This window comes from Silurus aristotelis (genome assembly GCF_946808225.1).
Source record: "Silurus aristotelis genome assembly, chromosome: 17".
In the NCBI taxonomy this organism is placed as follows: Eukaryota; Metazoa; Chordata; class Actinopteri; order Siluriformes; family Siluridae; genus Silurus; species Silurus aristotelis.
The window spans coordinates 16,157,111-16,184,844 of record NC_139590.1 but is presented as its reverse complement, the minus strand read 5'-3'; the positions used below and the strand labels follow the sequence as shown (position 1 = coordinate 16,184,844).

General features: G+C 37.9%; 1 protein-coding gene and 1 pseudogene across 4 annotated transcripts; both read left to right on the top strand.

Annotated features, from left to right (window-relative positions):
- The first annotated feature begins 2,763 nt into the window (after nucleotides 1-2,763).
- On the top strand, nucleotides 2,764-22,852 carry stk31 (serine/threonine kinase 31). Of its 3 annotated transcripts, none has more exons than XR_014537449.1 (25): nucleotides 2,764-2,978; nucleotides 3,071-3,118; nucleotides 3,240-3,292; nucleotides 3,455-3,553; nucleotides 7,150-7,221; nucleotides 7,367-7,525; nucleotides 10,567-10,874; nucleotides 11,510-11,669; nucleotides 11,917-12,042; nucleotides 12,213-12,328; nucleotides 12,703-12,859; nucleotides 15,044-15,169; nucleotides 15,304-15,483; nucleotides 15,677-15,793; nucleotides 15,949-16,068; nucleotides 16,203-16,334; nucleotides 16,418-16,519; nucleotides 16,608-16,688; nucleotides 16,767-16,892; nucleotides 17,687-17,806; nucleotides 18,217-18,337; nucleotides 19,235-19,381; nucleotides 21,739-21,864; nucleotides 21,979-22,050; nucleotides 22,133-22,852. XR_014537449.1 is itself a non-coding variant. In XM_083565796.1 (25 exons), exons 1-25 carry the CDS (start codon nucleotides 2,819-2,821, stop codon nucleotides 22,235-22,237), a joined length of 2,913 nt encoding a protein of 970 aa, XP_083421922.1. In that variant the 5' UTR covers nucleotides 2,765-2,818; the 3' UTR covers nucleotides 22,238-22,852. The 3 variants fall into 3 exon arrangements, 2 of the variants coding, with proteins under 2 accessions (XP_083421922.1, XP_083421921.1); XM_083565796.1 differs by having other exon boundaries at nucleotides 2,765-2,978; nucleotides 10,756-10,874; nucleotides 18,217-18,303; nucleotides 19,232-19,381; XM_083565795.1 differs by having other exon boundaries at nucleotides 2,765-2,978; nucleotides 18,217-18,303; nucleotides 19,232-19,381.
- A 684-nt stretch (nucleotides 22,853-23,536) lies between these two features.
- On the top strand, nucleotides 23,537-24,835 carry LOC310739968 (neuropeptide B pseudogene; annotated as a pseudogene). Its single transcript, XR_014538227.1, has 2 exons — nucleotides 23,537-23,950; nucleotides 24,550-24,835. The product of XR_014538227.1 is annotated as a neuropeptide B pseudogene (transcript).
- Nucleotides 24,836-27,734: the final 2,899 nt, after the last annotated feature.

The following is a 27,734-nucleotide window of genomic DNA, read 5'->3' as shown; positions in this document are numbered from 1 at the left end:
GAGGAGAAAGAAAGATTCTGGAGTGAATTAGATGAAGTGGTAGATGGTGTACCTAGAAAAGAACGATTGGTGATTGGGGCAGACTTTAATGGGCATGTAGGTGAAGGGAACAGAGGTGATGAGGAGGTGATGGGTAGGTATGGTTTTAAGGAGAGGAATGTGGAAGGGCAGATGGTGGTAGATTTTGTTAAAAGGATGGAAATGGCAGTGGTGAACACGTATTTTAAGAAGAAGGAGGATCATAGGGTGACGTATAAGAGTGGAGGAAGGTGCACACAGGTGGATTATCTTCTGTGTAGGAGATGCAACCTGAAGGAGATTGGAGACTGTAAGGTGTTGGCGGGGGACAGTGTAGCTAGACAGCATCGGATGGTGGTCTGTAGGATGGTTTTGGAGGCGAAGAAGAAGAGGAGGAAAGTAAGGTTTGAAAGAAGAATAAGATGGTGGAAACTGAAGGAGGAAGAGTGTAGTGTGAGGTTCAGGGAAGAGGTCAGACAGGGGCTTGGTGGTGGTGAAGAGGTGCCGGATGATTGGGCAACTACTGCAGGAGTGATGAGGGAGGCAGCTAGAAAAGTACTTGGTGTGACATCTGGAAATAGAAAGCAAGACAAGGAGACGTGGTGGTGGAATGAGGAAGTGCAGGAGAGCATTAGGGGAAAGAGATTGGCAAAACAGAAGTGGGATCGACAGAGTGATGAGAAAAGTAGGCAGGAGTACAAGGAGATGCGGCAGCAGGTTAAAAGGGATGTGGCGAAAGCCAAGGAAAAGGCATATGAGGAACTGTATAAGAGGTTGGACACTAAGGAAGGAGAAAAGGATTTATACCGATTGGCCAAGCAGAGGGACCGAGCTGGGAAGGATGTACTGCAAGTTAGAGCAATAAAGGATGGAGAGGGAAATGTGTTGTCTAGTGAGGAGAGTGTGTTGAGAAGATGGAGGGAGTATTTTGAGCAGCTGATGAATGAGGAAAATCAGAGAGAGAGAAGGTTGGAGGAGGTGGAGTTGGTGAAGCAGGATGTAGATAGGATTAGTAAGGAGGAAGTGAGAGCAGCGATTAAGAGGATGAAGAATGGAAAGTCGGTTGGACCAGATGACATACCGGTAGAAGCGTGGAGATGTTTAGGAGAGATGGCAGTGGAGTTTTTAACCAGATTGTTTAACAGGATTCTGGAAGGGGAGAGGATGCCTGAGGAATGGAGAAGGAGTGTGCTGGTACCGATCTTTAAACATAAGGGAGATGTGCAGACCTGCAGTAACTACAGGGGAATTAAGTTGATCAGTCACACCATGAAGTTATGGGAAAGAGTAGTGGAAGCCAGGCTGAGAGAAGAGGTGACCATCTGTGAGCAACAGTATGGTTTCATGCCGAGGAAGAGCACCACAGATGCCTTATTTGCTTTGAGGATGTTGATGGAGAAGTATAGAGAAGGACAGAAGGAGCTGCATTGTGTATTTGTGGATTTAGAGAAAGCGTACGATAGGGTGCCGAGAGAGGAGTTGTGGTATTGTATGAGTAAGTCAGGTGTGTCAGAGAAGTATGTGAGGGTGGTGCAGGACATGTATGAGGACAGTGTGACGGCAGTAAAGTGTGCAGTAGGTACGACAGACTGGTTCAGGGTGAAGGTTGGACTGCATCAAGGATCGGCCCTGAGCCCTTTCCTGTTTGCAGTGGTGATGGACAGGTTGACGGACGAGGTCAGACAGGAGTCTCCCTGGACTATGATGTTTGCAGATGATATTGTGATTTGTGGTGAGAGTAGAGAGCAGGTTGAGAAGAGCCTGGAGAGGTGGAGATATGCGCTGGAGAGAAGGGGAATGAAAGTCAGTAGGAGTAAGACAGAGTACATGTGTGTGAATGAGAGGGAGGGCAGTGGAGTGATGCGGTTGCAGGGAGAAGAGGTGGAGAAGGTGGAGGAGTTCAGGTACCTGGGGTCAACAGTGCAAAGTAATGGAGAGTGTGTTAGGGAAGTAAAGAAAAGAGTGCAGGCAGGGTGGAGTGGGTGGAGAAGAGTGACAGGAGTGATTTGTGATAGAAGAGTATCTGCAAGAATGAAAGGGAAAGTTTATAGGACTGTGGTTAGACCTGCGATGTTGTATGGATTAGAGACAGTGGCATTGAGTAAAAGACAGGAGGTGGAGCTGGAGGTAGCAGAGCTGAAGATGTTGAGGTTTTCGTTGGGAGTGACGAGGATGGACAAGATTAGAAATTAGTTTATTAGAGGGACAGCACATGTAGGATGTTTTGGTGACAAGGTGAGGGAGGCGAGATTGAGATGGTTTGGACATGTGCAGAGAAGGGACATGAATTATATTGGTAGAAAAATGCTGAAGATGGAGCCACCAGGTAGGAGGAAAAGAGGAAGGCCAAGGAGGAGGTTCATGGATGTGGTGAGGGAAGACATGCAGGTAGTTGGTGTAAAAGAGGCAGATATAGAGGACAGGGTGGTATGGAGACGGATGATCCGCTGTGGCGACCCCTAATGGGAGCAGCCGAAAGAAGAAGAAGAAGAAGATTGTTCTAATGTTAAAAATGTGACGTGCCTCAAAAAATGGTTGTAAAAACACTGGTATATTTCTGATTCATAATCTAAAATATATTTTGACAGATTATTGGTACTGGTATCGATATCGGTTTTAAAAGTACTTGAGAAAAAAGAAAATTTCGCCAATTTTTTAAAATGGAAATGAATCGGGGGTCACTAAACATCCAATCTCTCGACGTCAGTGAGGGTTCACCCCCTTCAATGAGGGTTCTTCTTTTTAAGTGCCCTTCATAGGCTGCAGCTCAGTGGTTTGGAAGCGCTGTGTGAAGCGGCTCATGTTGCAGAGCACAACTTATAATTCATTCATATTAAAACAAACAAACTTTCCATGTTTAATCAGAAATCGACTTAACGAGGAAATTATAACCGCTGACAAATTAAACATTATTCAGGCATCTTTTCTTCCATTGCTACAATGTATATTAACTACGACTGGTGAGGTAAGATTTTCTAGTTGATAAATTTGGTAATAATCTGGATGTTATGATCTGGATGAAAGTCCTACTCAGTCGCCATGTTGCTTTTAGACGCGAGAGAGTTGATGGAACAATTCAGAGAAGCCGACTTGCAAACCAGTAAGTGGCTCTACCACGCGATAGCTGTCGCGCCTGAATCTCGCATTTACACTGCAACCAGTATTTTTTTAATGCTCTTATCTACAACAAATGTAAAATTCTTCTCGTTGTGATGTTCTAGTGGAGCTTGTTGTCGTCACTCATGTCGTGGATGCCATCACATTCTGGGCTCAGGTAATTCTTGATGTCCTCATGCTTAGTTGCTCAGACATGTTAGTACTGAAATAAATACAGAGCTAAATTCAAGGTTTTTTTTCATGTCTCGTGTTTTGCATTCACCTGCTTATTTGTTTTTACACTTTACCATCCTTCTTTTATTATTTTATCATGATCAAGAATGTGACTGAGGACAAGGCCTGTGAGAACATGGACACCTTGTTGTCAAATAAATGTCCCACTGCACAGAGACTGAAGAGCAAGCCAAGTCCCCGCAAGGTGAGAACATTTTAAAATAAAGTATTGGTAACTTATTTGTTAAGTCTCTGAGTTCCAATTGGAAGTTCAGGGATGAAAGTCCCAGCAATGCCAAGCTGTGACTGTTGGGGCCCTTGAGCAAGGCCCTTAACCTTCTTTGATCCAGGGGTGCTGAATCATGACTGACTCTGCACTTTAACCCCATGATCTGACTCCAACTTTCTATCAAGCTGTGAAAACTCGATGAAATAATTTCACTGTGATGTATAATGTGGCAATTAAATGCATCTCTCTATTACAAATACAGCATTTAGACAAACAGGTGCATCTCAATAAAGTAGAATATCATTACAAAGTTGATTTATTTTGGTAATTCAATACAAAAAGTAAAACTTGTATATTATATAGATTCATCACACACAGACTGATATATCAGGTGTTTATTTTTCATTTTGATGATTATGGCTTGAAAACACAAAATTCAGTATCTCAGAAAATTTGAAAATTGTGAAAAAGTTCAATATAGGAGACTCATGGTGTCACAATCTAATCAGCTCATTAAATCACCTGCAAAGGTTTCCTGAGCCTCTAAATGGTGTCTCAATGTGGTTCAGGCTACACAATCGGGGTGGGGGAGGAGAGACTGCTGACTTGACAGTTGTCCAGAAGACGATCATCGACACCCTGCACATGGAGGGTAAGACACAAAAGGTCATCGCCGCTGTTCACAGAGTGCTGTATCCAAGCACATTAATAGAAATATGTATGTGGCAGAAAAAGGTAAAACGAAGCCCATTCAAGGATTTGGGGGAGATTCACAAAGAGTGGACTGCAGCTGGAGTCAGCGTTTTAAAAGCCCCCACGCACAGACGTATCCATGGGATACATCAGTCAACGTCAGAGGAGTCTTACCTGGGCAAAGGTAATGCATTTCATTTAGAAATCAGGGTCCCAGAGTCTGGAAGAAGAGAGGAGAGGCACAGAATCCAAATTGCTTGAAGTCCAGTGTAAAGTTTGCACAGTCAGTGGTGGTTTGGGGAGTCGTGTCATCTGCTGGTGTTGGTCCACTGTGTTTTATCAAGTCCAAGGTCAGCACATCCGTCTACCAGGAAGTTTTAAAGCTTCTCTCTGCTGACCAGCTTTATGGAGATTCTGATTTCATTTTCCAGCAGGATTTGGCACCTGCCCACCCTGCCAAAAAGCACCAAAAGTGGGTTAAATGACCATGGTGTTGGTGTGCTTGACTGTCCAGCAAACACACCAGACCTGAACCCCATAAACAATCTATGGGATATTGTCAAGAGGAAAACGAGAAACAAGAGACCACAAAATGCAGATGAGCTGAAGGCCACTTTCAAAGAAACCTGGGCTTCCATACCACCTCAGCAGTGCCACAGACTGATCACCTCCATGCCACGCCGAATTGAGGCAGTAATTAAAACAAAAGGAGCTCCTACTATGTATTGAGTACATATACAGTAAATAAACATACATTCCAGAAGACTAACAATTCATAATTTTTTTTTTTTGATTGGTCTTATGAAGTATTCACATTTTTTGTTAGATTAATTAAATGAATGAGTGAATTGGTGGGTTTTTGTTAATTGTGAGTCAAAATGAAAAGAAATAAACACCTGAAATATATCAGTCTGTGTGTGATGAATCTAAATAATATACGAGTTTCACATTTTGTATTGAATTACTAAATAATCCAACCTTTTAATGATATTCTGTTTTATTGAGATGCACTTGTACAACTGAATCCAGAACCACTATTTGTTACAATATTCCTAAAAAATATTAATGTACATAAAGTACAGGGTGAGGATATTCTCAAGCTAGAAATACCGGTAGGTCTGGTTATGGTGTTCGTTTAATGAGATACAATTTTTTTTATTTTATTAAATAGATTTGGAAAGTTTTAAGTGTTTAAATGTTTACTGTAGTGTGACCAATGACAGTCAGTTCTGGCAGGTTCAAATTTGTAATTTTTAACAAATATACATGTTTAGTATTGACATTATTTATTATACTGACAAATCCATATCTGCTGTGCTGATCGGTGCTTTGTCTGTCCCATGCTGCTTGTTTTTTTTTTTCCCCTTAATGTGACATGCCCCAGTTAGTTTTGTGTTGTCTTATTGTGTTGTTTTATTTCACCCTGTACTCTAATGTATATGGTTGGAATGACCATAAAAGCAATGGCTAAACATTAGCAAAAACTGTCCAAAATACAAAAAACTCAAATAATTATTGCATCTTTATTTTTGACAGAATTGTATTTGTTTTGATATTTAATAATGTATCATTAAAACATCTTTTATTTTAACATGGTGAACACATTATCACCCAGTAGGCTTGGGCAGAATGATGTATGCAATATATTGCCAAAAGCTTGCGAACCCCTGGTCATAAGTACGGTTTGTGCTTTTTGATCATCGCATTCCACATTTAGTCCCAATTTGCGCTTATAATTCCCTCCATTCTTCTGGGAAGATGTTCCACTAGATTCATCAGCAACACGGGGGTTGACTAACATACAGGGTGTGCTCACTTTTGTTGCCAGCTGTTTTGACAATAAAGGCTGTATGTTATTTTTAGAGGACAGTAAATCTATACTGCTTAAATATCTGTTTCATTTTTATAGTATTGCCCCTTGAAAAGTTATACTAAAATGGTTGTTGAAATGTGAGGTGTGTACTCACTTTTTTGAGATACTGTATGTCGTGTTAATTTGCAAATGAAAGCTTACAGAAAATGTTATATTTGTCGTAAATATTTAAGTATTTATGGATTTGTTGTTTGTTGGTTTACTGTGCATTTCTAACGTGCAAATCAAGTCAAGTTGAAATTTCGCAATCGTTCCTGCCTACCTGCATTGGGGGGAACTACGTTTTTAACAAATGAACGTTTTTTTTTTTTTTAATAAACACAGTTCCAGTGCAGCAATCACATTAAGGTTTGACCTGACATTTACTCAAGAATTCTATTCTGATAGAGAAATGACAATATAACAATACATGAAAAGATATGTTGAATAAAGTGGAATGACATTAGAGCTCCCAAGACCTTCACAACAACATGGCTGCACTACATAACAACGGCACTGGTTACCGATGGATTTCGCAACTCATAAATGTTTCTGAAAGCACCATTAGAGCCATTATCCGCAAGTGGAAGGAACGTCGCTCCACCATAAACCAGCCACGAACAGGCGCTTCTCACAAGATTTCTGGAGCAGTCAGACGGTTAGTCATTAAACCATGAGCTCAATGACCACTCTGAAAGAGCCTCAGACTTGGGGGGGCAGCATTTCCAAAATAACTCTCCCAGGACCTTTGCAACAAGATGGTTTGCGCTATTTTATGTGAATTGCTGCATTGGAACTGTGTTTAATTAAAAAAAAAAAAAAAAATTGTGTTGAATACTTGCTTCCCCCATGGTAGCAATTACCCACTTTCATACCATCATTAAACAGGAAATGGTGGTGCAGTTTAACAGATAACTGGCTGCATAAAGGTTGTAAATGTCATATTTCGATGAGAGGTACCTGATTAATAAGAGAGAAGCTTCCCCAGCATGCTTTGCTTCTTTTATCTTTTCCTTCTCTGTTGCAGGTTTATGGAGCCTGCTACTCGGGAGACAGATGCTGGTACAGATGCAAAGTGCAGAAGCAGATAGATGACTCAGTAAGCCTATCTCTAAATTAATAAATATAGCAATAAAAAAAAATGGTTCTGTTCACATCGATTGTTGATGTTAAAAATAGCTGTCTCGTTTAAACCAGATTTTGAGATCATGCTTTTTTTGCATTTTTGTATTCCTTATGTTTAGTTTCACGTTACTTATATTGATTATGGAAATGAGGAGGTGGTAGACAGGTCTGATCTTGTTGAACTCCCAGAAGACCTGCAGTCGACTGCTCTTGCCCAAAGATACAAGTTCTGGGGCATTAATTTGACAAGTGATCAGGGTTCACCACAGTACTCCCAGGTAACTCTAGTTTTTAAGACACCATGAAGTTAAAGTTTTATAATATTTTTGTTTTGTTTAGGTTTACTTTAATGTCATTATTTATTTATTTTATTTATTGATTTATTTTAGGCATTGCATCCTTTTTACATATCACCATTTCAGGAGACCAAATTCAATGTTATTTATGTAATTGCATGCATAAATATAATATAAAAAAGCAAAAAGGTGTGTTCACTCACTCACTGGCCACTTTATTAGGTACATTTTACTAGTACCGGGTTGGACCCCCTTTTGCCTTCAGAACTGCCTTAATCCTTCGTGGCATAGATTCAACAAGGTACTGGAAACATTCTTCAGAGATTTTGGTCCATATTAACATGATAGCATAATGCAGTTGCTGCAGATTTGTCGGCTGCACAACCATGATGCGAATTTCCCGTTCCACCACATCCCAAAGGTGCTCTATTGGATTGAGATCTGGTGACTGTGGAGGCCATTTGAGTACAGTGAAATTGTCATGTTCAAGAAACCAGTCTATGGACTAAATTAGCCACTGTCCCATTGTCTCTCTCGCCTAAGTGTCTTACTGTTTGAATGCATCAATAAAAAAGATTTGGACTAAAAAAACAGAAACCAGTCTGAGATGATTCGTGCTTTATGACATGGCGCGTTATCTGCTGGAAGTAGCCATCAGAAGATGGGTACACTGTGGTCATAAAGGGATGGACATGGTCAGCAACAATATTTAGGTCGGCTGTGGCGTTGACACGATGCTCAATTGGTACTAATGGGCCCAAAGTGTGCCAAGAAAATATCCCCCACACCATTACACCACCACCACCAGCCTGAACCGTTGATACAAGGCAGGATGGATCCATGCTTTCATCTTGTTGACGCCAAATTCTAACCCTACCATCCAAATGTCGCAGCCGAAATAGAGACTCATCAGACCAGGCAACGTTTTTCCAATCTTCTATTGTCCAATTTTGGTGAGCCTGTGTGAATAGTAGTCAGTTTCCTGTTCTTAGCTGTCAGGAGTGGCACCCGGTGTGGTGGTCTGCTGCTGTAGCCCAGCCACCTCAAGGTTCGACGTTTTGTGCGTTCAGAGATGCTCTTTTGCATACCTCAGTTGTAACGAGTGGTTATTTGAGTTACTGCTGGCTTTCTATCAGCTTGAACCAGTCTGGCCATTCTCCTCTGACCTCTGGCATCAACAAGGCATTTGCGCCCACAGAACTGCTGCTCACTGGATATTTTATCTTTTTCGGACCATTCTCTGTAAACCCTAGAGATGGTTGTGCGTGAAAATCCCAGTAGATCAGCAGTTTCTGAAATACTCAGACCAGCCCGTCTGGCACCAACAACCATGCCACGTTCAAAGTCACTTAAATCACCTATCTTCCCCATTCTGACGCTCGGTTTGAACTGCAGCAGATCGTCTTGACCATGTCTACATGCCTAAATGCATTGAGTTGCTGCCATGTGATTGGCTGATTAGAAATTTACCTAATGAAGTGGCCGGTATGTGTGTGTGTGTGTGTGTGTGTGTGTGTGTGTGTGTGTGTGTGTGTATATATATATATATATATATATATATATATATATATATATATATATATATATATATATATATATGTATATGTATATATATATATATATATATGTGTGTGTATGTATGTATGTATGTTTGTATGTGTGTGTGTGTATATATATATATATATATATATATACATATATATACATACATACATACATACATACATAGATGTATGTATGTATATGTGTATATAAATAAATAAACACACACACTGTATATAAAAAAATATCAGCACCCTTGCAATTCTGTCAGAAAATGCAACCCTTCCCTCAGAAAATTGTTGCACTTGCGAATGTTTTGGTACTCACATGTTTATTTTTTTCTGTTTGCATTGGAACAACACAAAAACAGAGAAGAAAAGGCAAAATTGATAAGCTTTCACACAGAACTCAAAAATGGACTGGACAAAATTATTTGCACCTTGTCAATATCACAAGAAGTAATTGCTTTTCAAGCATATGATTCTCCTGTGTGTCTATTTATATTTAGACACACCTTTGGCAAGTAACAGGGGTGGGTAATATAGTAATCACACTTGCAATCAGTTAAAATGGAGAAAACATTATGCAAATGTATGTTTATTATTAGTGAAACCATACTTAACATAGCGCATGAAGACTTGACATGTTTCAAAGGTCATAGATGTTTTTTCATAGAACTTTTAGACACGAAAAAAAAAATAACATAGAAGTTCCCATTACTTCTTTTTATTTGCATTGAGCAATTTGCTTACAGTACACAAGCCTGTTCATTCACTTCAGTTTTTTTAAACATGCAAAATGTACATTTGTTATTACCCTAACCAGTCTCAACATAAAGCATAAAGAACATGGGCATGTTTCAAAGACGGTAGACATGTTTTTCAAATAACTTCTTCCGGTCTATTAAACAAATGGTAAAAAGAACATAGGAAAAACCAATGTTTCCCATTACTACTTTATTTGCACTAAGACCAGTTGCTCAAACAGAAGAGCCTGTTTACATTTTCTGATGGCGGGGCAGCTCGTAAAAAAAAGAAAAAAAAAAAAAACTTGTTAATGTTTTACAAGTAATTATGGTGTTTTTAAATTATGTAAATCAGGACACCAAACGGAACCTTTGTTTCCACACGGACTGTTTTAATTGGCGGATGTGTGCATGATGGCGGATTTTGCTGCTTGATTTAAGACTTGACGCATCAGTAAAACCAATGTTTAGTGATTTAAAATAATAATGATGGTGGATTTCGCTTCTTTTATATTGTTGTTTTTTAATAAAAATGGTCAAGCAGAAATGTGCGCTGCATTATCGTGCTAATAAAATGTGTGCCGTTAAAATGAATTTGTGTTAACTTGTTCATTTTGACAGCCCTAATAAATAAATATATATCTAATATACAGATCATATATCATCATTGTTAAAGTCCCACAGAAGGTTAATATGTGCACTCACTAGTGTTATGTGGTCTCATTTTATATACCAGGGGAAGTCCTTTCTTCAGAATCTGATATATGGAAAGAAGCTGCGTGTTAATGTGATGTCGGACTGCTTTGATGGAACGATCTTGGTTAAGGCATTTCAGGGCAATCTGGATATTGGTGAAGAAGTGGTGAAGTTCAAATTTGCCATAGTGACTATTCCAGGCAACATTGAGTCCCTGTCTCCTTTTAAGAAGCAGACTGGATTGTGGCTTTCCAGGATACCTCAGGGAGACTCTGATAATGCAGGATCTTTAGGCTATATGCCCAAATTACGCCCAGTTTTCTCCAACCAAAAGCCTGAAGTCATAAAGTAAGTTATTTTTTTTACATATATTTTACGCATAAGAAAAATTTGATGCTGCATTATAGGCCTGCACCATAACGTCCAATATGATCATGAATAAACAGTGTTGCTCAATGTAGAAATTTCGAAGTAAGACTGGATTACTTAACCGAAGGTACCCATTTTTTTCACATTCTTTGTTAAGCTGTGGGGGAAAAAAGTTTCTGAAGGGTTCCCTGTATGATTAAAAATTGTCGCTTTCTGAAATAACTGCTTTTGTTCTGCGTTGGATTTCCTGAGTTATGTTAGGGTCAAATAAGAAATTCATGTAGGGTGTATATTATTGTATAGGGTAGGGTGTAACGTATATTAGAATAAGAATCGGAATCGGACTGCGCCTTAGCAGATCCCATTAATTGAATTGGCTCTTAAAAATGCTAATTTAATGCAACCACATTTTGAATCAAGCGCTCAGAATAGAATTTGTCGATGTCAATAGTAATTAATGAGCTAATCAGCTTTCTTTAGATAAAGTGATTTTGATTAAAGAGAAATAATTGTGCACCCTTAATAATCTGATTTTATATTGTTGACCAGGGTTTAGGTCAAAGTGGAGGTCCAAAAGTTCTGTTTTAATGCTTTTTTTTTTTCTTCTCTTTAAGAGAGCAAAGCACCAGCAAAACTCTAATGGCTGCCAGTGTGCCAGAAGCAGAGAGGGAGCTGGTAAAGGAAAGCCAGCAGCCTAATGCAGAGAAAGTCATCGAACAGCTGTGTAGTCAGGTCACTGAGCAAATGCTAAATGAAGCCGAATTAAAACTGCAGGTGCTCATTCTCTCTCATTCTACATTTAATAAAGAGTTTCCCCCTCATCATTCATTGCGACTTATTATTTTGCAATCTATATGTACCACACTCATATTGGATCTTGTACAGTTCATACAAAAATGTGACTTAAAGCTTTAATAATTTAACATTACCTCCTTTTTTTTTTATTTTTTTATGCGATACAGTATGCATTGTTTCTGAGTTAAATATTTTCTTCTGTTTAATTTTTTTTTTCACTTGGTAGAGGGCAAGAGAAGAGGTGAAAGAGAAAATGAAGGAAATAAATAAACTTGAGAAGGAGAAGAGCGACCTCCAGAATCAAGCAGATAATCTACAACAGCAGCTGAAGGAAGCCAGATTGGAGCTGCAGGTTAAAAAAAAAAACTATATTTGAAAAGTTGCAACTATATATTTGTAAACCTGCAGCCAATCTAATGTATACATAGACAACCTCCATATATGTATACATTAGATGATAAATGTTTATTTAATTGTTGTTCTAGTGTCTAGATCATATATTAATTGTTGTTTGTTTGACAGAAAGCTCTTGCGCCATGTCCAAGAAAAGATGAGTGTGTGGAAGTGAATATGGAATTAACAGAATGTAAAAGGTTCTCCCAACTGGCTGAAAAGGTGGAAGTGGTGAGAAGAAACAGGTAAATATTTACATATTATTTCCTATTTTCCTATATTATTGAAAGCTGTTTAGGCCTGGTATATATTTTTGCATTAACAGCTGTTTGGATCGCTATGCAGGGAGAGGGGTGTTATTGGGTAGAAATGCTCGTAAGAATGCTTTTTATACTGTGTTATGGTGTTCAACAAGATACGTGTCGTGCTGATCTGTGAGGGTTCCTTCAGGCGAATGCTGTTTGGATGGCAGTGAGGTTTTTCAGTGATCTCTGAGTAACATATTCTTGTGTAAACAATACAGAATTTAAACAATGCGGTGGTTCTGCCAGGAGAAATGTATATTAACCCACACAAGCCACCGACAGTTATATGTTCCAACCCCCTTTATCTTTTATAGGGATAGTGGAAAGGGCACTACTGCAGAGGAATGCCTTTCTGAATCTATACCAGTGGTGCTCAACAATAGAATTGTCATGCCACTTATATCGGAAACACTTGAGTTGGCCTGGGAAGACTACAGACAGGAATTAAAGCAGCTTAAAGAGTGTCAAAGTGTGAGTATTGTCCATTATAATTGTATTGCATAATTTTATTTATTTTTATTCCTTAAATGTACACTGAATGAGCACAAATTGCACAGAAGTCTCATAGCCATCTAAAATTATTTATTATAATTATTAAAATCAAATTTTAATTATTTAAAGAAATCAGCCTGAACTGGGTTTTTATACAAATAACTAAACTTACTGTAAAATATACTCCAGTGCAGTTTAAATGAATAAAATGTGTAAATAAATCAACACTTGAGAACATTGTATATAAGGTCAATATTCTTTTGCCAAGATTATGCATATCTTGTGTGTGTGTATATACAGTGAGAAATAAGTATTTGAACACCCGGCTATTTTGCAAGTTCTCCCACTTAGAAATCATGGAGGGGTCTGAAATTGTAATCGTGAGAGACATAATCTAAAAAATCCAGAAATCACAATGTATGATTTTTTTAAAACTATTTATTTGTATGATACAGCTGCAAATAAGTATTTGAACACCTGAGAAAGTCAATGTTTAATATTTGGTACAGTAGCCTTTGTTTGCAATTACAGAGGTCAAACATTTCCTGTAGTTTTTCACCAGGTTTGCACACACTGAAGGAGGGATTTTGGCCCACTCCTCCACACAGATCTTCTCTAGATCAGTCAGGTTTTTGGCCTGTCACTGAGAAACACGGAGTTTAAGCTCCCTCCAAAGATTCTCTATTGGGTTTAGGTCTGGAGACTGGCTAGGCCACGCCAGAACCTTGATATGCTTCTTACAGAGCCACTCCTTGGTTATCCTGGCTGTGTGCTTCGGGTCATTGTCATGTTGGAAGACCCAGCCTTGACCCATCTTCAATGCTCTAACTGATTGAAGGAGGTTGTTCCCCAAAATCTCGCGATACATGGCCCCGGTCATCCTCTCCTTAATACAGTGCAGTCGCCCTGTCCCATGTGCAGAAAAACACCCCCAAAGCATGATGCTACCACCCCCATGCTTCACAGTAGGGATGGTGTTCTTGGGATGGTACTCATCATTCTTCTTCCTCCAAACACGTTTAGTGGAATTCTGGTCTCATCTGACCACATGACTTTCTCCCATGACTCCTTGGATCATCCAAATGGTCATTGGCAAACTTAAGACGTGCCTGGACATATGCTGGTTTAAGCAGGGGAACCTTCCGTGCCATGCATGATTTCAAACCATGACGTCTTAGTGTATTACCAACAGTAACCTTGGAAACGGTGGTCCCAGCTCTTTTCAGGTCATTGACCAGCTCCTCCCGTGTAGTTCTGGGCTGATTTCTCACCTTCCTTAGGATCATTGAGACCCCACGAGGTGAGATCTTGCATGGAGCCCCAGTCCGAGGGAGATTGACAGTCATGTTTAGCTTCTTCCATTTTCTAATGATTGCTCCAACAGTGGACCTTTTTTCACCAAGCTGCTTGGCAATTTCCCTGTAGCCCTTTCCAGCCTTGTGGAGGTGCACAATTTTGTCTCTAGTGTCTTTGGACAGCTCTTTGGTCTTGGCCATGTTAGTGGTTGGATTCTTACTGATTGTATGGGGTGGACAGGTGTGTTTATGCAGCTAACGACCTTAAACAGGTGCATCTAATTTAGGATAATAAATGTAGTAGAGGTGGACATTTTAAAGGCAGACTAACAGGTCTTTGAGGGTCAGAATTCTAGCTGATAGACAGGTGTTCAAATACTTATTAGCAGCTGTATCATACAAATAAATAGTTTAAAAATCATACATTGTGATTTCTGGATTTTTTTTTTTTTAGATTATGTCTCTCACAGTGGACATGCACCTACGATGACAATTTCAGACCCCTCCATGATTTCTAAGTGGGAGAACTTGCAAAATAGCAGGGTGTTCAAATACTTATTTTCCACACTGTGTGTGTGTGTGTGTGTGTGTGTGTGTGTGTGTGTGTGTGTGTGTATATATGTATGTATGTGTGTGTATATATATATATATATATATATATATATTTATATATATATATATATATATATATATATATATATATATAGAGCAAATAATATCTTGTAAAAACAAAACAAAAAAACATTCATATTGCGCATGTGCGCTTCCTTTTATGCATTAATACTTGGTCATTTTTATAAAGAGTGTGAATTCTGAAGGACAATGTACATTTGTTAGCATGTGTACTGTATGTTACATATTCTGTCAGAAGGGGGAGTTGGAGGACCTGGTGAGCAGACGGAATCAGGCTCGCAGTGTTCTTCTAACTGCCATAGATGACTTCCTTGAGATAGTGGCCAGTCTGCCAATTACTGAACGCATGAACACCCTAAAGGTGTGTGTGTGTGTGTGTGTGTGAAGTTAATATGTAAGGCTAAAACCTAATCTAATTTCAAAGATTATAGTAAATGGATGTCCTCAGTCAAGTTTATTCATGTGTGTGTCACATGTGTCCCAACTGTTTAATAGAATATCCGCTCATCACTTATGGCTGTATTTGGTTCAGTTTCAACAAATGATGTTCAGGATCAATCTTTAGAGGATTTCGGTGAGTGGAAAACGCGAAGGCAACAAAACTTCAAAACAGTGCGTGAGGCAACAGATAAGGCCCTCTGTGCTCTCAGTGACTGGGCAGAATGCACCAGCAAGGTACAGCAAAAAGCTCTGAACTAACCAACTGTATTGGTTAAAGTGTAATTGTATGAAGTAATTTTGAGAGACTTTAAATGCTTCTGTGATACCTGATAGTATAAAGAAATAAAAGGTGTAAAGATGTTGTTGTTTTTGTTGTTATTTTCTTCCCTGTGTAATCTGTGAAAGATCGCTAATAATTTGTCTTTAGTTTTTTTGTTTGACAGAAAAGACTCCTGTGTCCTTGGAAGCTGTTAGCGCAGGAGTGGATGAGCTTCTGGAGCAGACTGAGTCTGTTGTGTCTGAGGAGCTGAACACTAAATTCTTTGTGAGTGTAAAAGGTTTTGAGTATCCTCATCTGCACCACAAATTCTTTTTCCTCACATGCAAAAATATGGGTGTTCAGTTTGTTGTGTTTATTCATAAATCCTTGTAAATGTTCCTCAATCCTTCTGGACATGAATTCTCGAATGAACTTCACAGGATCAAAATGTTGAAGACATGAAAATAATGTCCACTGCATGCTATATGGTGATGAAGCATATCCAGAAAGAGGAGCATCTACTGTGTAACCTCACAAAGATGTATGACGATAACAAAAAGGTAGGAAGTGAGCACAAAGTTTAATAACGGATGGTTAATTAATTTGCTGCATATAATAATAATAATTGAAGTGCAGCTTCCTGCTAATAGTTAAGAGAAGCCGTGTCGCTTGCCACGTTTCATTGTTTTACAAGTTTAAGGAGGACATGGTGCAGTGGCAGAACAGCTCCCAGAAAGCAGATGAGCTCTTTCACGTAAAGAAGTGCATCAAGAGTCTGCGTTCACAGCTGCGTTGGAAGCTAGTAGAGGTGGGATGCCTGGAAGAGGTAATGCACATGTGCACATATTAATAGAAATATGAATTTACGTTTATTAACATAAATGATTAGTTGGATTTTGTATTTGACAGGCTGATGACCTGGACCTGCCCGAGATTCTTAGAAAGAAGGAAGAGATTGCTGAGACCAGGAACGCTCTCTTTGAGCAAATTCAGCATGAGAGAGAGCAATATGTACGCTTGAATTGTATTCGTTATTTAACTATACATAACCGGTTAATCGGTTTGTGGTTAGCAGGGTTTTTATTGTGTCCTTGGTTAGGTAAAACTCTCTGAGCTGGTGAAAGGAGACTTTCCTGAGCTTCTGCTACTGTATCCTGAGGCAGACATTGACAATTACTTGGTGAGTCATCAAAGCAGAATCAATTGTTTAATAATTTATTAATTTAACACGGGTTTATTTTTTTTTTGCTATCGCCAGCTCTCCGAGGGGCTGTTAATAAAAAGTTTGGATCGAGACATATTTGATGCCGAGCCAATGAGAGAGCTGAGCGGACGCAGGCCACTAGTGTGTACTGAGTTCCAGCACCAAAAGGTGGTGCTCAAGGTAAGCAAGGCACTGGTGCAGTTCGTCTTAATCCCTGGAAGCTAAATGTAGTTATTGCGATGCTCCAGTAAAGAAAACACCGACACCAAATCATACAAGGACTAAAATGTACCAGTCAACAACTGGAGAAACTACATGCCTTTGCTTTTTAACGAAAGCCATGATAATAAAAGCCCCATTTAAAACCCCTATTAAAATAGTCAATCATAAAAATCTTTGTGGCAAATGGACTCCCGCTGCGGTAAATTAGTTTGCTTGAAATTATGCTTTGAGTGTGTAGTGGTATTTGGTTTTTAAACTAGATTCAGAATTGGTACAATGGTTTATTAATAATTAATTCTACTGGGTATTTGGATGTTTGTTTTAACCCCAAACCTGACCAGGGTTTAAGACTTCCTTTAAAAAATAAAAAAGACCCTAAATACACATTTTAATAAAATTGATTGCAGAACACAAAACTGTTAAATGAATCAGTGTTTTTGTCAGACTTATTCTAAATTCAGAAAAACAACACACTGTAGATGAGCAGATATTTTTAAACAAATATTTTGCACAACTGGGAATGGCAATATTTTCATGCCTTTTTATTGGGTGTTGCTAGCTCAGTCTTGAACACTTGTGCTTAAAAAAAAAACAACAAAAACAAGACCATTTTAATGTATTTAAGCAAAGTTCTCAACTCCTGGTCTCTCACCTGTTCCGGTAGCTTACAGCAGCAGCTGATTACCAAACCTTTTAGTTCTAAGATTGCAATTAAAAATCTCAGCTCGTTATTTTCAATCTTTTTGGTGCAGGGCTACTCTGTGGATGAAGAGTCAGAAGTGAGGATGATTAAGCAGGCTGCACAATATCACAAAGCTCAGAATCAGCACCCGTCCTTTGCCATGCCTCTGCTGGGACTGTTCTTCGGCAAGGTGCTCTATTTCAACAGCTCAATTGTTGTTTTTTTACATTTTGTTTTCCTTGCTCCAACTCCTCTGCTGTTGGCAGATAAAAAAAAATTAAGATCTTATGAAAATTAGGTTTTAATGTAAGATCTGACTATGATACAGGTTTTGTGGCAAGCAATCCTATGGTAGCAAGTGTCGGTCTGTAGTAGTGAATCAACAGTAACTCATAATGAACAGAAGGTTGGTAGTACCTCAGAAGGCCTGTTGTTGCCAATCAAGGTTCCTTAACCTTCAATGGCTCAAATGTCAATGTAAATTTAGCTACTGTACTGCCTAGAAGACTGTGTATCCACTGACAAAGGAAGAAGCCATAATGTTTGAGTTGATTGATTATTTTTTTTCTATATTCTAATTGTGCAGAATGTGTGTTTCAGTCGGATCCTCTGGCCTACATCATGGTGCCTTACTACTCGAGCAGGAGTCTTAAGGCTGTGCAGAAACACAGCCCCCTGACACCACCTGTAAGTGCACTGCTCATACACTATATCACAGAAGGTATGTGGACAGCTGAAAATCACACCTAAAATGCTTATTAAACGTCCCATATTTCTAATGAGTTGCATTTACTTACCAGACTTCTCAAACTAAACTCTTGAGATGTACACCATAGCATGTCCCTCAGGTGTACATCTCTATAAAGCTATGAATGGGCAAATTCAAGGTCTTTTTACAATAGAATTACAGTCACCACTGTTTATTATGGCTTAACGGTTTAATTACAATTTTAACCAGAATGAAGTAATATTAAAAAATGATCAAGATTTGTTTTGACCCCATATTGGCACCTGAGGGATGTACAGAGGAGGAGAGGATTGTTTGATAGGGCCGTGGGGATTGGGACAGGGGAAGTATGTATTCGAGGTGGTCGGTTATACTTGTTTCTGTGGCTGCATGAGAGACATCAGCTTAATTCTGTATAAAAAAAAAAAAAGATATAAAAGCAAGAACATTTAATGTTTGGATTAGATTTCAAAATGGATAAGTATAAACATAAACAATTTTTGTAAAATTTGCATACATTTACATATATCGACCTGTGGAAATAAGTGCTACGTGTAATGAACTTTACATTCTTCATTTTCCGTCATGCAAGTTAACAGTGTATATACTGAATATACATATTCACAGAAATCAAATGATGAATGAATGCTCTGTTAGCATCATTTCCACCTAATTATACTTATTTTAATTCAAGTTAATGGATTTTGCGTGGTACATGTGGTAATGTTGTATAAATTAAAAAAAATGTTTGTTTTTTTCTTTCAGATTGCAAATGACTGTATGGTTAAATTATAGCGTAGTAGCATTTCGCACTATTTAATAGAATAATATAGGTTGAAATATTTTATTTGCTTATTGTAATGTGGGTCATTCTGATTTGAATTATAGGAGATTGGGAAGGTGATGAGAGGAGTACTTCGGGGCTTACAGTGTCTGCATGAGTCCTGCATTACACATGCTTCTTTAAATGCTAACAACATGTTTGTTCTTAACCGAGAGCAGGGCATTGTCGGGGATTTTGATTTCACAAAGACGCCAGTGAGTATCTCTGTTTTTCAAAGGGTTGTGGTTATATGGTTAACTGTCTGTTCTCACTGTTCTCTTTTGTCAAAAGTTTATATTTTTAACAAGTGTTGCTCTACTTACCAAACTTCTAAAACTAAACTCTGTCTAAGCCATTGAACAGTGTACATATCTATAAAGCTGTGAATGGGCAAATTCAAACTCCTTTTACAATATAATTAGTTACTGCTGTTAATTAACGGTTTGATAACCATTATTCACAAGAATTAAAGTAATATTAGAAAATTATCCATATTTGTTTTGACCCCATGCTTTGAGAATGTTGATGGAGAAGTATAGAGAAGGTCAGAAGGAGTTGCATTGTGTGTTTGTGGATTTAGAGAAGGCGTACGACAGGGTGCCGAGCGAGGAGTTGTGGTACTGTATGAGGAAGTCTGGTGTGTCAGAGAAGTATGTGAGGGTGGTGCAGGACATGTATGAGGACAGTGTGACAGCAGTGAAGTGTGCAGTAGGAACAACTGACTGGTTCAAGGTGAAGGCTGGACTGCATCAAGGATTGGTGCTGAGCCCTTTCCTGTTTGCAGTGGTGATGGACAGGTTGACCGACGAGGTCAGACATGAGTCTCCATGGAATATGATGATTGCGAATGATATTGTGATTTGTGGTGAGAGTAGGGAGCAGGTTGAGAAGAGCCTGGAGAGGTGGAGGTTTGCACTGGAGAGAAGGGGAATGAAAGTCAGTAGGAGTAAGACAGAGTACAGGTACCTGGGAGGAGTTCAGGTACCTGGGGTCAACAGTGCAAAGTAATGGAGTGTGTGTTAAAGAAGTGAACAAAAGAGTGCAGGCAGGGTGGAGTGGGCGGAGAAGAGTGACAGGAGTGATTTGTGATAGAAGAGTATCAGCAAGAATGAAAGGGAAAGTTTATAGGACTGTGGTGAGACCTGCGATGTTGTATGGATTAGAGACAGTGGCATTGAGTAAAAGACAGGAGGTGGAGCTGGAGGTAGCAGAGTTGAATATGTTGAGGTTTTCGTTGGGAGTGACGAGGATGGACAGGTCTTTCCTGGTTTCACAAACTTCAAGCCAAAAAACTGAGCGACATAACATTAGACCAAAATTTCCGAACAGAAATGAAAAAACGGGAGAAAAACTTATGGCGCACGACGATGACGAGATAAACTCCCCAGAGAAATACAGTGGTACCTTGACCTACGAGTTTATTTCGTTCCGTGGACGAGCTTGTATCTCAATTTGCTCGCACATTAAATCAGTTTTCCATATTAAAAATACTTAAAATGGCATTAATCCGTTCTAACCCTCAAAATGACACACCGTTTTTATGTTTCATGTTATCAAATTGGAAAATACATTTCTAAATAACAAATCTTGTATAAAAACATAATAGAAAGAGTATGTAAAGATATAATAAGGTTTTATTCAGTGTATTTTCCTTGGAAATGAGACGACTTGAGCTAACGAAAACGCTGTCTTTTGTTAAAGCCTGTGTAAAGTTCATTAGTTTCAGTATAGACACCTGCGGCTTATAGACAGGTGTGGCTTATTTATGAGTAAGAGTAAGAACGGGAGCTTTGAGGATGGATTGGACTGTAGTTGATGTCAACAGTCTGCTACACTGACTCAGGAATACATTTCGCTTCTGATCATCATCACTGTACCCCGCAACATTGTATATCTGCCACAAATGGACATTCGGTGCAACCCAGATGAGGATGGGTTCCCTCTTGAGTCTGGTTCCTCTCAAGGTTTCTTCCTTATGCCATCTCGGGGAGTTTTTCCTTGCCACAGTCGCCACCGGCTCGCTCATCAGGGACAAAATTACATATAAAAAACATATTTATTTTTAATCACCGCATTATCTGTGTAAAGCTGATTTGAGACAATGTTCATTGTTAAAAGCGCTATACAAATAAAAATGAATTGAATTGAATTTATAAATAAAAATCTTTGTCAAATTCAGTGGGTGCGGTTTATGTATGGGTGCGCTTTATAGTCCGGAAATTACGGTATAATGATGAACAATTTTCGTAAATTTTCGTGCTACAATCTTGCTTCCTCCAATATACTATAGTGTAATCAGAATAAAGAACTGAGTCTGTAGTGTTATATTCTATTAGTAAATATAGTAAGCTTTTATTGTTAATTAAAATGTTAAAGGAGACAATTTCTTAAATTTATTAAAGTAGAAAATTGTATTGTACAGTACAGCATACATAATCATACCTAATAGTGAAGAATATTCATAAAGTCATGCTTTTTTTTGTTGTTTTTTTTGTAAATTTAACCTTTCTTTTAGAGTTTTGAACCTGTGTAGGGGAATCGGGCTATATGCATGTTTTTGGGGGGTTTTTAGGAGCAGAGGGCTGTGGACTGTGGTATGGTGACTGGCTCCATCAGTCTTGTGGCTCCAGAGCTAAAACAGAGCAAACCGCCTTCTCCTGCCACCGACATGTACGCTTTTGGAGGCCTCATGCTCTGGGTAGGATTGGGTTGGGGAAAAAAAGCATTTCTAATGAATAAAAATCTTATGTTTAGATGTTAAAAGTTTTCAAAAGGTTTTCCTGAGTTAAACCACCATGGTTTCTGTTTTCAGCTTTATGCTCCTGACTGGACTGGAGATATGGACAATGAGCAACATTGCCCAAGGTTGTCTGGATTACTGCTGGTAAGTGAATATTTCCTGGATGCACTTTTGATAAATTTTATTTATCAGCTTTTATATAATTCTTGACTTGTGCCTTCGACAGGATGTCAAAGTCCAAACTCTCCTCTCAAAGCTGCTGGTCTGTTCTGGAAGACTATCAGCTGTAGAAGCACTGGATGATGATTACTTCCTCTCACTTGAAAATTAAAAATAATTTCAAATTAGATTAAAAAAAAAATGTTGCATTTATTGTTCTATTTGTTGTTTGTTTAAATAACTGCAGATGGCGACTCCTAATGGGAGCAGCCTAAAGAAGTTTAAATAACTGCAGATGTTTTTTACTTTTGATGTTTTGTTTGAACAAGCAAATTGTGCCTAACAATGTTGAGTTAAACTGGAGTAAGATGAAGTAGATTTAAAAAACTGAAACACTGGGATGGCAAGGCCAGTTTTATCATGTTTGCTATATATTGAATACATTTTAGTTTAATTAATTAATAGATATTAAAAGATTAATAGATATGAGGTGATGTATCAATATTGTATTTATTGATATTTACAATTAGATGTTAAATTACTTGGCACCTTTTGTTTGGTTTTGTTTAACCCACCAGTTTTTTTTTTTTGTTTGTTTGTTTGTTTTCCTAGTTGATGCTAAATAGTGGAAAATTTGACTAATGGCTGTTTCTTCTTTCCAAGTTTTTCTGCTGTGAGATTGTTTGTTAAAATATTTATTAGTTCTAAATGTCTGCTCTTTAAGCCCTGGGTTTCTCAGGTATAAACTGTATTTGTTGTTAAAAGGAATAAACTAACATAAAGCCCAGAGTGCCATTTTGAACCTGAGAAAGAGCTGGATTGTTCAGAAAAAGTAAAAAATAACCAGACAGCAAATAAATTAGCCAAGGAAAACAGCAGTTAATGAAAGAAATGTGACAATGGAAAAAAAAAAAGCATTATATAGAACAATATAAGTGTGTATATGAGAGAGAGAGAGAGAGAGAGAGAGAGAGAGAGAGAGAGAGAGAGAGAGAGAGAGAGAGAATGTGAACTGCAAAAGTCTTGGAATCTAAAGTAACCTCCAGCAAAGAGAAAGCTTACCTTGTAATTAGGTTGAACTTCATGCAGATAGATGATGACCCAAAACATGCATTTAAAAAAGCAGCACCTGCTCTTATGCACATTTGTCTGGTTGCATGGCATCTTTTCTTGCCTGTCAATTCATTAATGCTTAAGGTTAGGTTCTGAGCTTTCTCTTTGTTGGAGGTTACTTTTAGTTCCAGAAACATTTTCATGTCACTGAGGTGCTTATTTTTGTACCTCCTTGTATATACCTTTTACCTAAAATAGTGGACATGGTGTATCATTATTATTGAAGCATTTAAATATGATTGAACTTGCAGCAAGCTTTCTATGTAAACTTTCAAGGTTATATAAGGAAGTTACTATCAAATAGTGTATCTTTGAGGGGTTCCCATACCAGAAATAAGGAATAGTTACAGTTACTGGCTCTATTGACCTTTAACGGAAATGAATCATCGCTGAAATGAAGTTGACGAAATGTGAACACGAGCACGGGGGCTGCCTCCTATATAAAGCCCGAATTACGGGGCAAAGCAACAGTTTCGAGCTTATTTGTAAACGTTTCTGAGAGGCTTTTGTTTCCCAGTGTTTAATAATGGGGAAGTGTGAAACGCGTGCTTGGTTCATTTTGACCATTTGCGTGCTCGCTGTACACACACCTGCTGAAGCCTGGTACAAACAAGCAGCCGGACCCAGTTATTATTCAGTCGGCAGAGCATCAGGGCTGCTGTCGGGGATCCGGAGATCAGCGTTCAGAAGAGCTGAACAAGACACACGGGACGGCGGAGATTCCCCTGAAAATAACGCAGTCTTGCACACAAACTTCGCGCTGAAAAATATGGTGAGCCAGAGGTTTTTTTACTATAGTTACATTTTATTTTTTATGGCGCTTTTAACTATGGACATAGTTAAAACAGTCACAACAGCTATACAGAGTATACAAGTTGTATAGATAACAGTTACTTTTAGTGATCCCATGAACTGATTAAGATCATTTCTACAGGATCGGACACAGGTCAATGATGATGATTGATTGATCGTTAAATCGTATCCTATTTATTGCATTAATGTTATAGAAACTCATAATAAAACAATCTAATTGTAATTTTTAAAAAGTGTCAGTTTGTTGTTTTGCTTGTTTTACTTGAAAATGCAAATATCCCAAACCAGTTCTCATTTTTGTATCGTATTTCCACATTACTTGCAGGTTTCCACAATTTTGGTTTGAAAAAAACAAAATATTTATTTGTTGTCTTTGCGCGCACGTTTTGAAAGTTCAGAGCTGTCCTTTCAGCACCACGGTGGGAAGCCACTGCGCGTGCGCAAACACCACCGTAAACACCGCAGCCTCACAACTGGTTCATGCGAATTTTTATGAAATGACGTGCGGCGTTGCAGTGAGGTATACATTCATATTTTTTTTTCTTTTTTCCCATGCAGCCAATTTGTGTAAAGGACGTTTTGCCGGAGCTGCAAAGCTGTGAACTGGTGCAGGACTCCATGTTTCGGTGCGAGGCGGCCGTCATCATCACCCTCGACTCCAGCGACTGTGAGCACGCGTGAAGATCACCTCTGATTTCGGACTGAACAAAATACAAGCACAAGATAATACAGCATTGTGTGTGTGTGTGTGTCCTGTTTAAGTGTGTGCCTTAAACAAACAATGTGAAGCATAGAGCATATTTAAGAACAGCACTTTTCCCAGTGTGGCAGTGAATTACTTTTACTGGGGTGTGTGGGTGTGTGTGGGTGTGTCTACACACGTATGTACGCATACAGTTATTTATTCAGGACAATTATGTATGAAATAAAAAAAGAACACTGCAAGCATGTCTTTTGTGTTGTTTTGCTATTTATTGTATCCATAGTTGACATACATTGTTATTAATAAAATTCACACATTTATATTTATTTTATATATATATATATATATATATATATATATATATATATATATATATATATATATATATATATATATATATATATATAATATAAAATCAAAAAAATCTTTTATAATAATCTGGAGTCAGTAATGTACATATTATCACCACCTACTTCATGTAAAATGACCAAAATGACCCACCCTCATGCAACAACAAAAAAAGCCAAAATCCAAAAAAAAAAAGTCCACTGTTTAAAGCATGCAAGCTGTACCTCTTAAATCAGTCTGGTAGAACGTTCTCGTTACGTGTCTTTCTGACTGCGTTATTTTCTGACGAAACCCAGCAGATTTGCTCATGAGAAAATGCAACAAATGTGAAGCGAGCATATTCAGTGTGTTAGAACAATCATCTATTAGACATTTTGGAATTACATGTTAGACCCAGCCATCCACCTCTATCATCAAATCTCCATTAGAGATGTTTAATATTTCAATATCCCAACATAATACATACCAATTTTTTTAACGTGGCCTCGGTCTGTATATTAAAATATTCACTGGTGTGAAAAAACACATACAACTGTAATTCTCCAACATAGTTTTTATATTTTTTATTTTTGTATTTTTTATTATTGCATAGTACTTTCATACTAATTGCATGATCATTTCAATTATGTTTGTAGGATTTTCCTTCACCTTTCAGGTTTTCAATTTACACAGACTAAAAAGGCTAATAAACCGCAGTGACGAATGCCTTTGAACACTCCTGAGGTGACACCCCACTGTTGTTAATGTTCTTTTATAGATTACAGTAGCAATTAAAGCTTGCTTGGGTGAGCAGCATCCAAAGTCTTTGATGTCTTTAGTGACACCTAATTTTAGAGTTCACAGTTTGTAATCCTAAGAACCTCTAATATCTCGGTACAATAAAAAAAATAAAGCAGCTCATTATCTTTTAAGGCCAATGATTTAAAGTGCCCTATTGCCATTTTATAAAAGTTTTTGTTTTAGTTTATGCTAAATATTAGCTCATTTGTAAAGCTTGATGGAACTGATGGAACGACTGAGTTTTTTTCCCCATGAGTTTAACTCCCTGCATCACTAAGCTATCACTGCTGGGTCCTTTACCCTTAACTGCTCATGTGTAGGTTGCTCTGGATAAGAGTGTCTGCCAAATGCCATAAATGTAAATATAAATTGGCAATACCCTAGAGATATAAAATCCTGAGTTCTGTGTAGCTGACCCTGTCTGATGTAGCGTCATTATTTTCTAAGTAATCAACATGCAGACTAGCCAACAGATTCAAATGAAATATTTGTACAAGCTTACAATGATTTCTAAAAAAATACACCCCAAGCTAGACCCCTACATGCTACATGTTTTTCTTATGATTTATGTGATGTGTACCCGTGTACTACCACTTGCTTGTAAATATTGAAATCAATGTGTTATTTGCACTCTTTGTAAAGAAAATATATATAAAATATATATAAAAATAATATTTAAAAAGTTAAATGTCACGTTAATCTTATATAAAAGCCCTGGAAAGCAACTAAATCCTTATGGATTTCTAACAAAAAAAAGTGTGGCTTTTTTTTTTTTTTACAGACCTTTCATCAGAAAAACAAAGATACTTTAGGGCAATAAAAAGAAAAAAAAATTCTAATACTCTATGGCTGAATTTTATTACCAGGATGAAAAAATGAGTCCAATCTTTATTGCTGATTATAGCTTCATCAAGTATGTTACTCAACACACAAAAGTGTTCGGGAAGGATGAAATCATGCCCACTGGAAGAGACTTCAAATAGCAGCTCTGAAATAGCTGAATCACTTCTTGCTCACATTGGACATTCTGTTAATAGCAATACACATACAATTCTACAAGAACTGCAATAACATATTTATCTAACAACCGAACATAAGTTGTATTTTTGTCTTGTAAAATAGAATATTAGGTGTTGTTATGTTATGTTATGTTATGTTATGTTATGTTATGTTATGTTATGTTATGTTATGTTATGGCTATGAAGGAATTCAAGAGTAGATTTTAGCTTAACATAAATAAGGGGTACAGGCAGCCAAAACTTCAGTCAGGAATTGTACAATAGTGTGCATGCTTATTTTCCTATAGCAGGCCATATAAAGTTTACTTGTCCCCCTGATTGAGTGTTGTATTCTATTATAAAGCCAGAACCCTCACAGGCTAATATAAATCCTTATACAACTCAAATCATCTGGGCTCTCCAAGCACATGGACAGAGCAATGCTTAGTCACAAACACATGCGCCAGAGAGCAGTGTTCAATTTCAAAGTGCTTCCACGTGGTTCTGATCACACTTGTAGGTTCGATCGACCATACATACAAAGGTGTTAAAGAAAAAGGAAATGGAAGATCATGAAATCAATCCAAAAATCCAATGTGGAAATGTCCACTCTTCTTCTGATTAAACATCAGCTTATTAGTGCTGTAGTTCTCAAAGTTTGTTGCCATAAATCATTTGATTAATTATTTTTTTTAAAGAATAAAAACTAATACATTTTTAATCAATACATTAATTTTGTAGCGGCCAGTGCCCTAAAACAATACACTGGAAAAATAAATTATCAAGTCCTGTGTAGCCAACTACTTTATCTGATCATGAATAGCTTCATTCATTTATAAGTAATTGATTTGCAGGCTGGCAAACACACTAATATAGCTCATTACATCATTACAGCAAATGAAATAATAATGCAT

Excerpts from the sequence above, each read along its gene's own strand:
- stk31 (XM_083565795.1), top strand. The coding sequence starts at position 2,819 with ATGTTGCAGAGCACAACTTATAATTCATTCATATTAAAACAAACAAAC. Across the intron at positions 7,526-10,566 it reads GTTCACCACAGTACTCCCAG|GGGAAGTCCTTTCTTCAGAA; the intron begins GTAACTCTAGTT and ends TTTATATACCAG. Across the intron at positions 16,689-16,766 it reads CAGACATTGACAATTACTTG|CTCTCCGAGGGGCTGTTAAT; the intron begins GTGAGTCATCAA and ends TGCTATCGCCAG.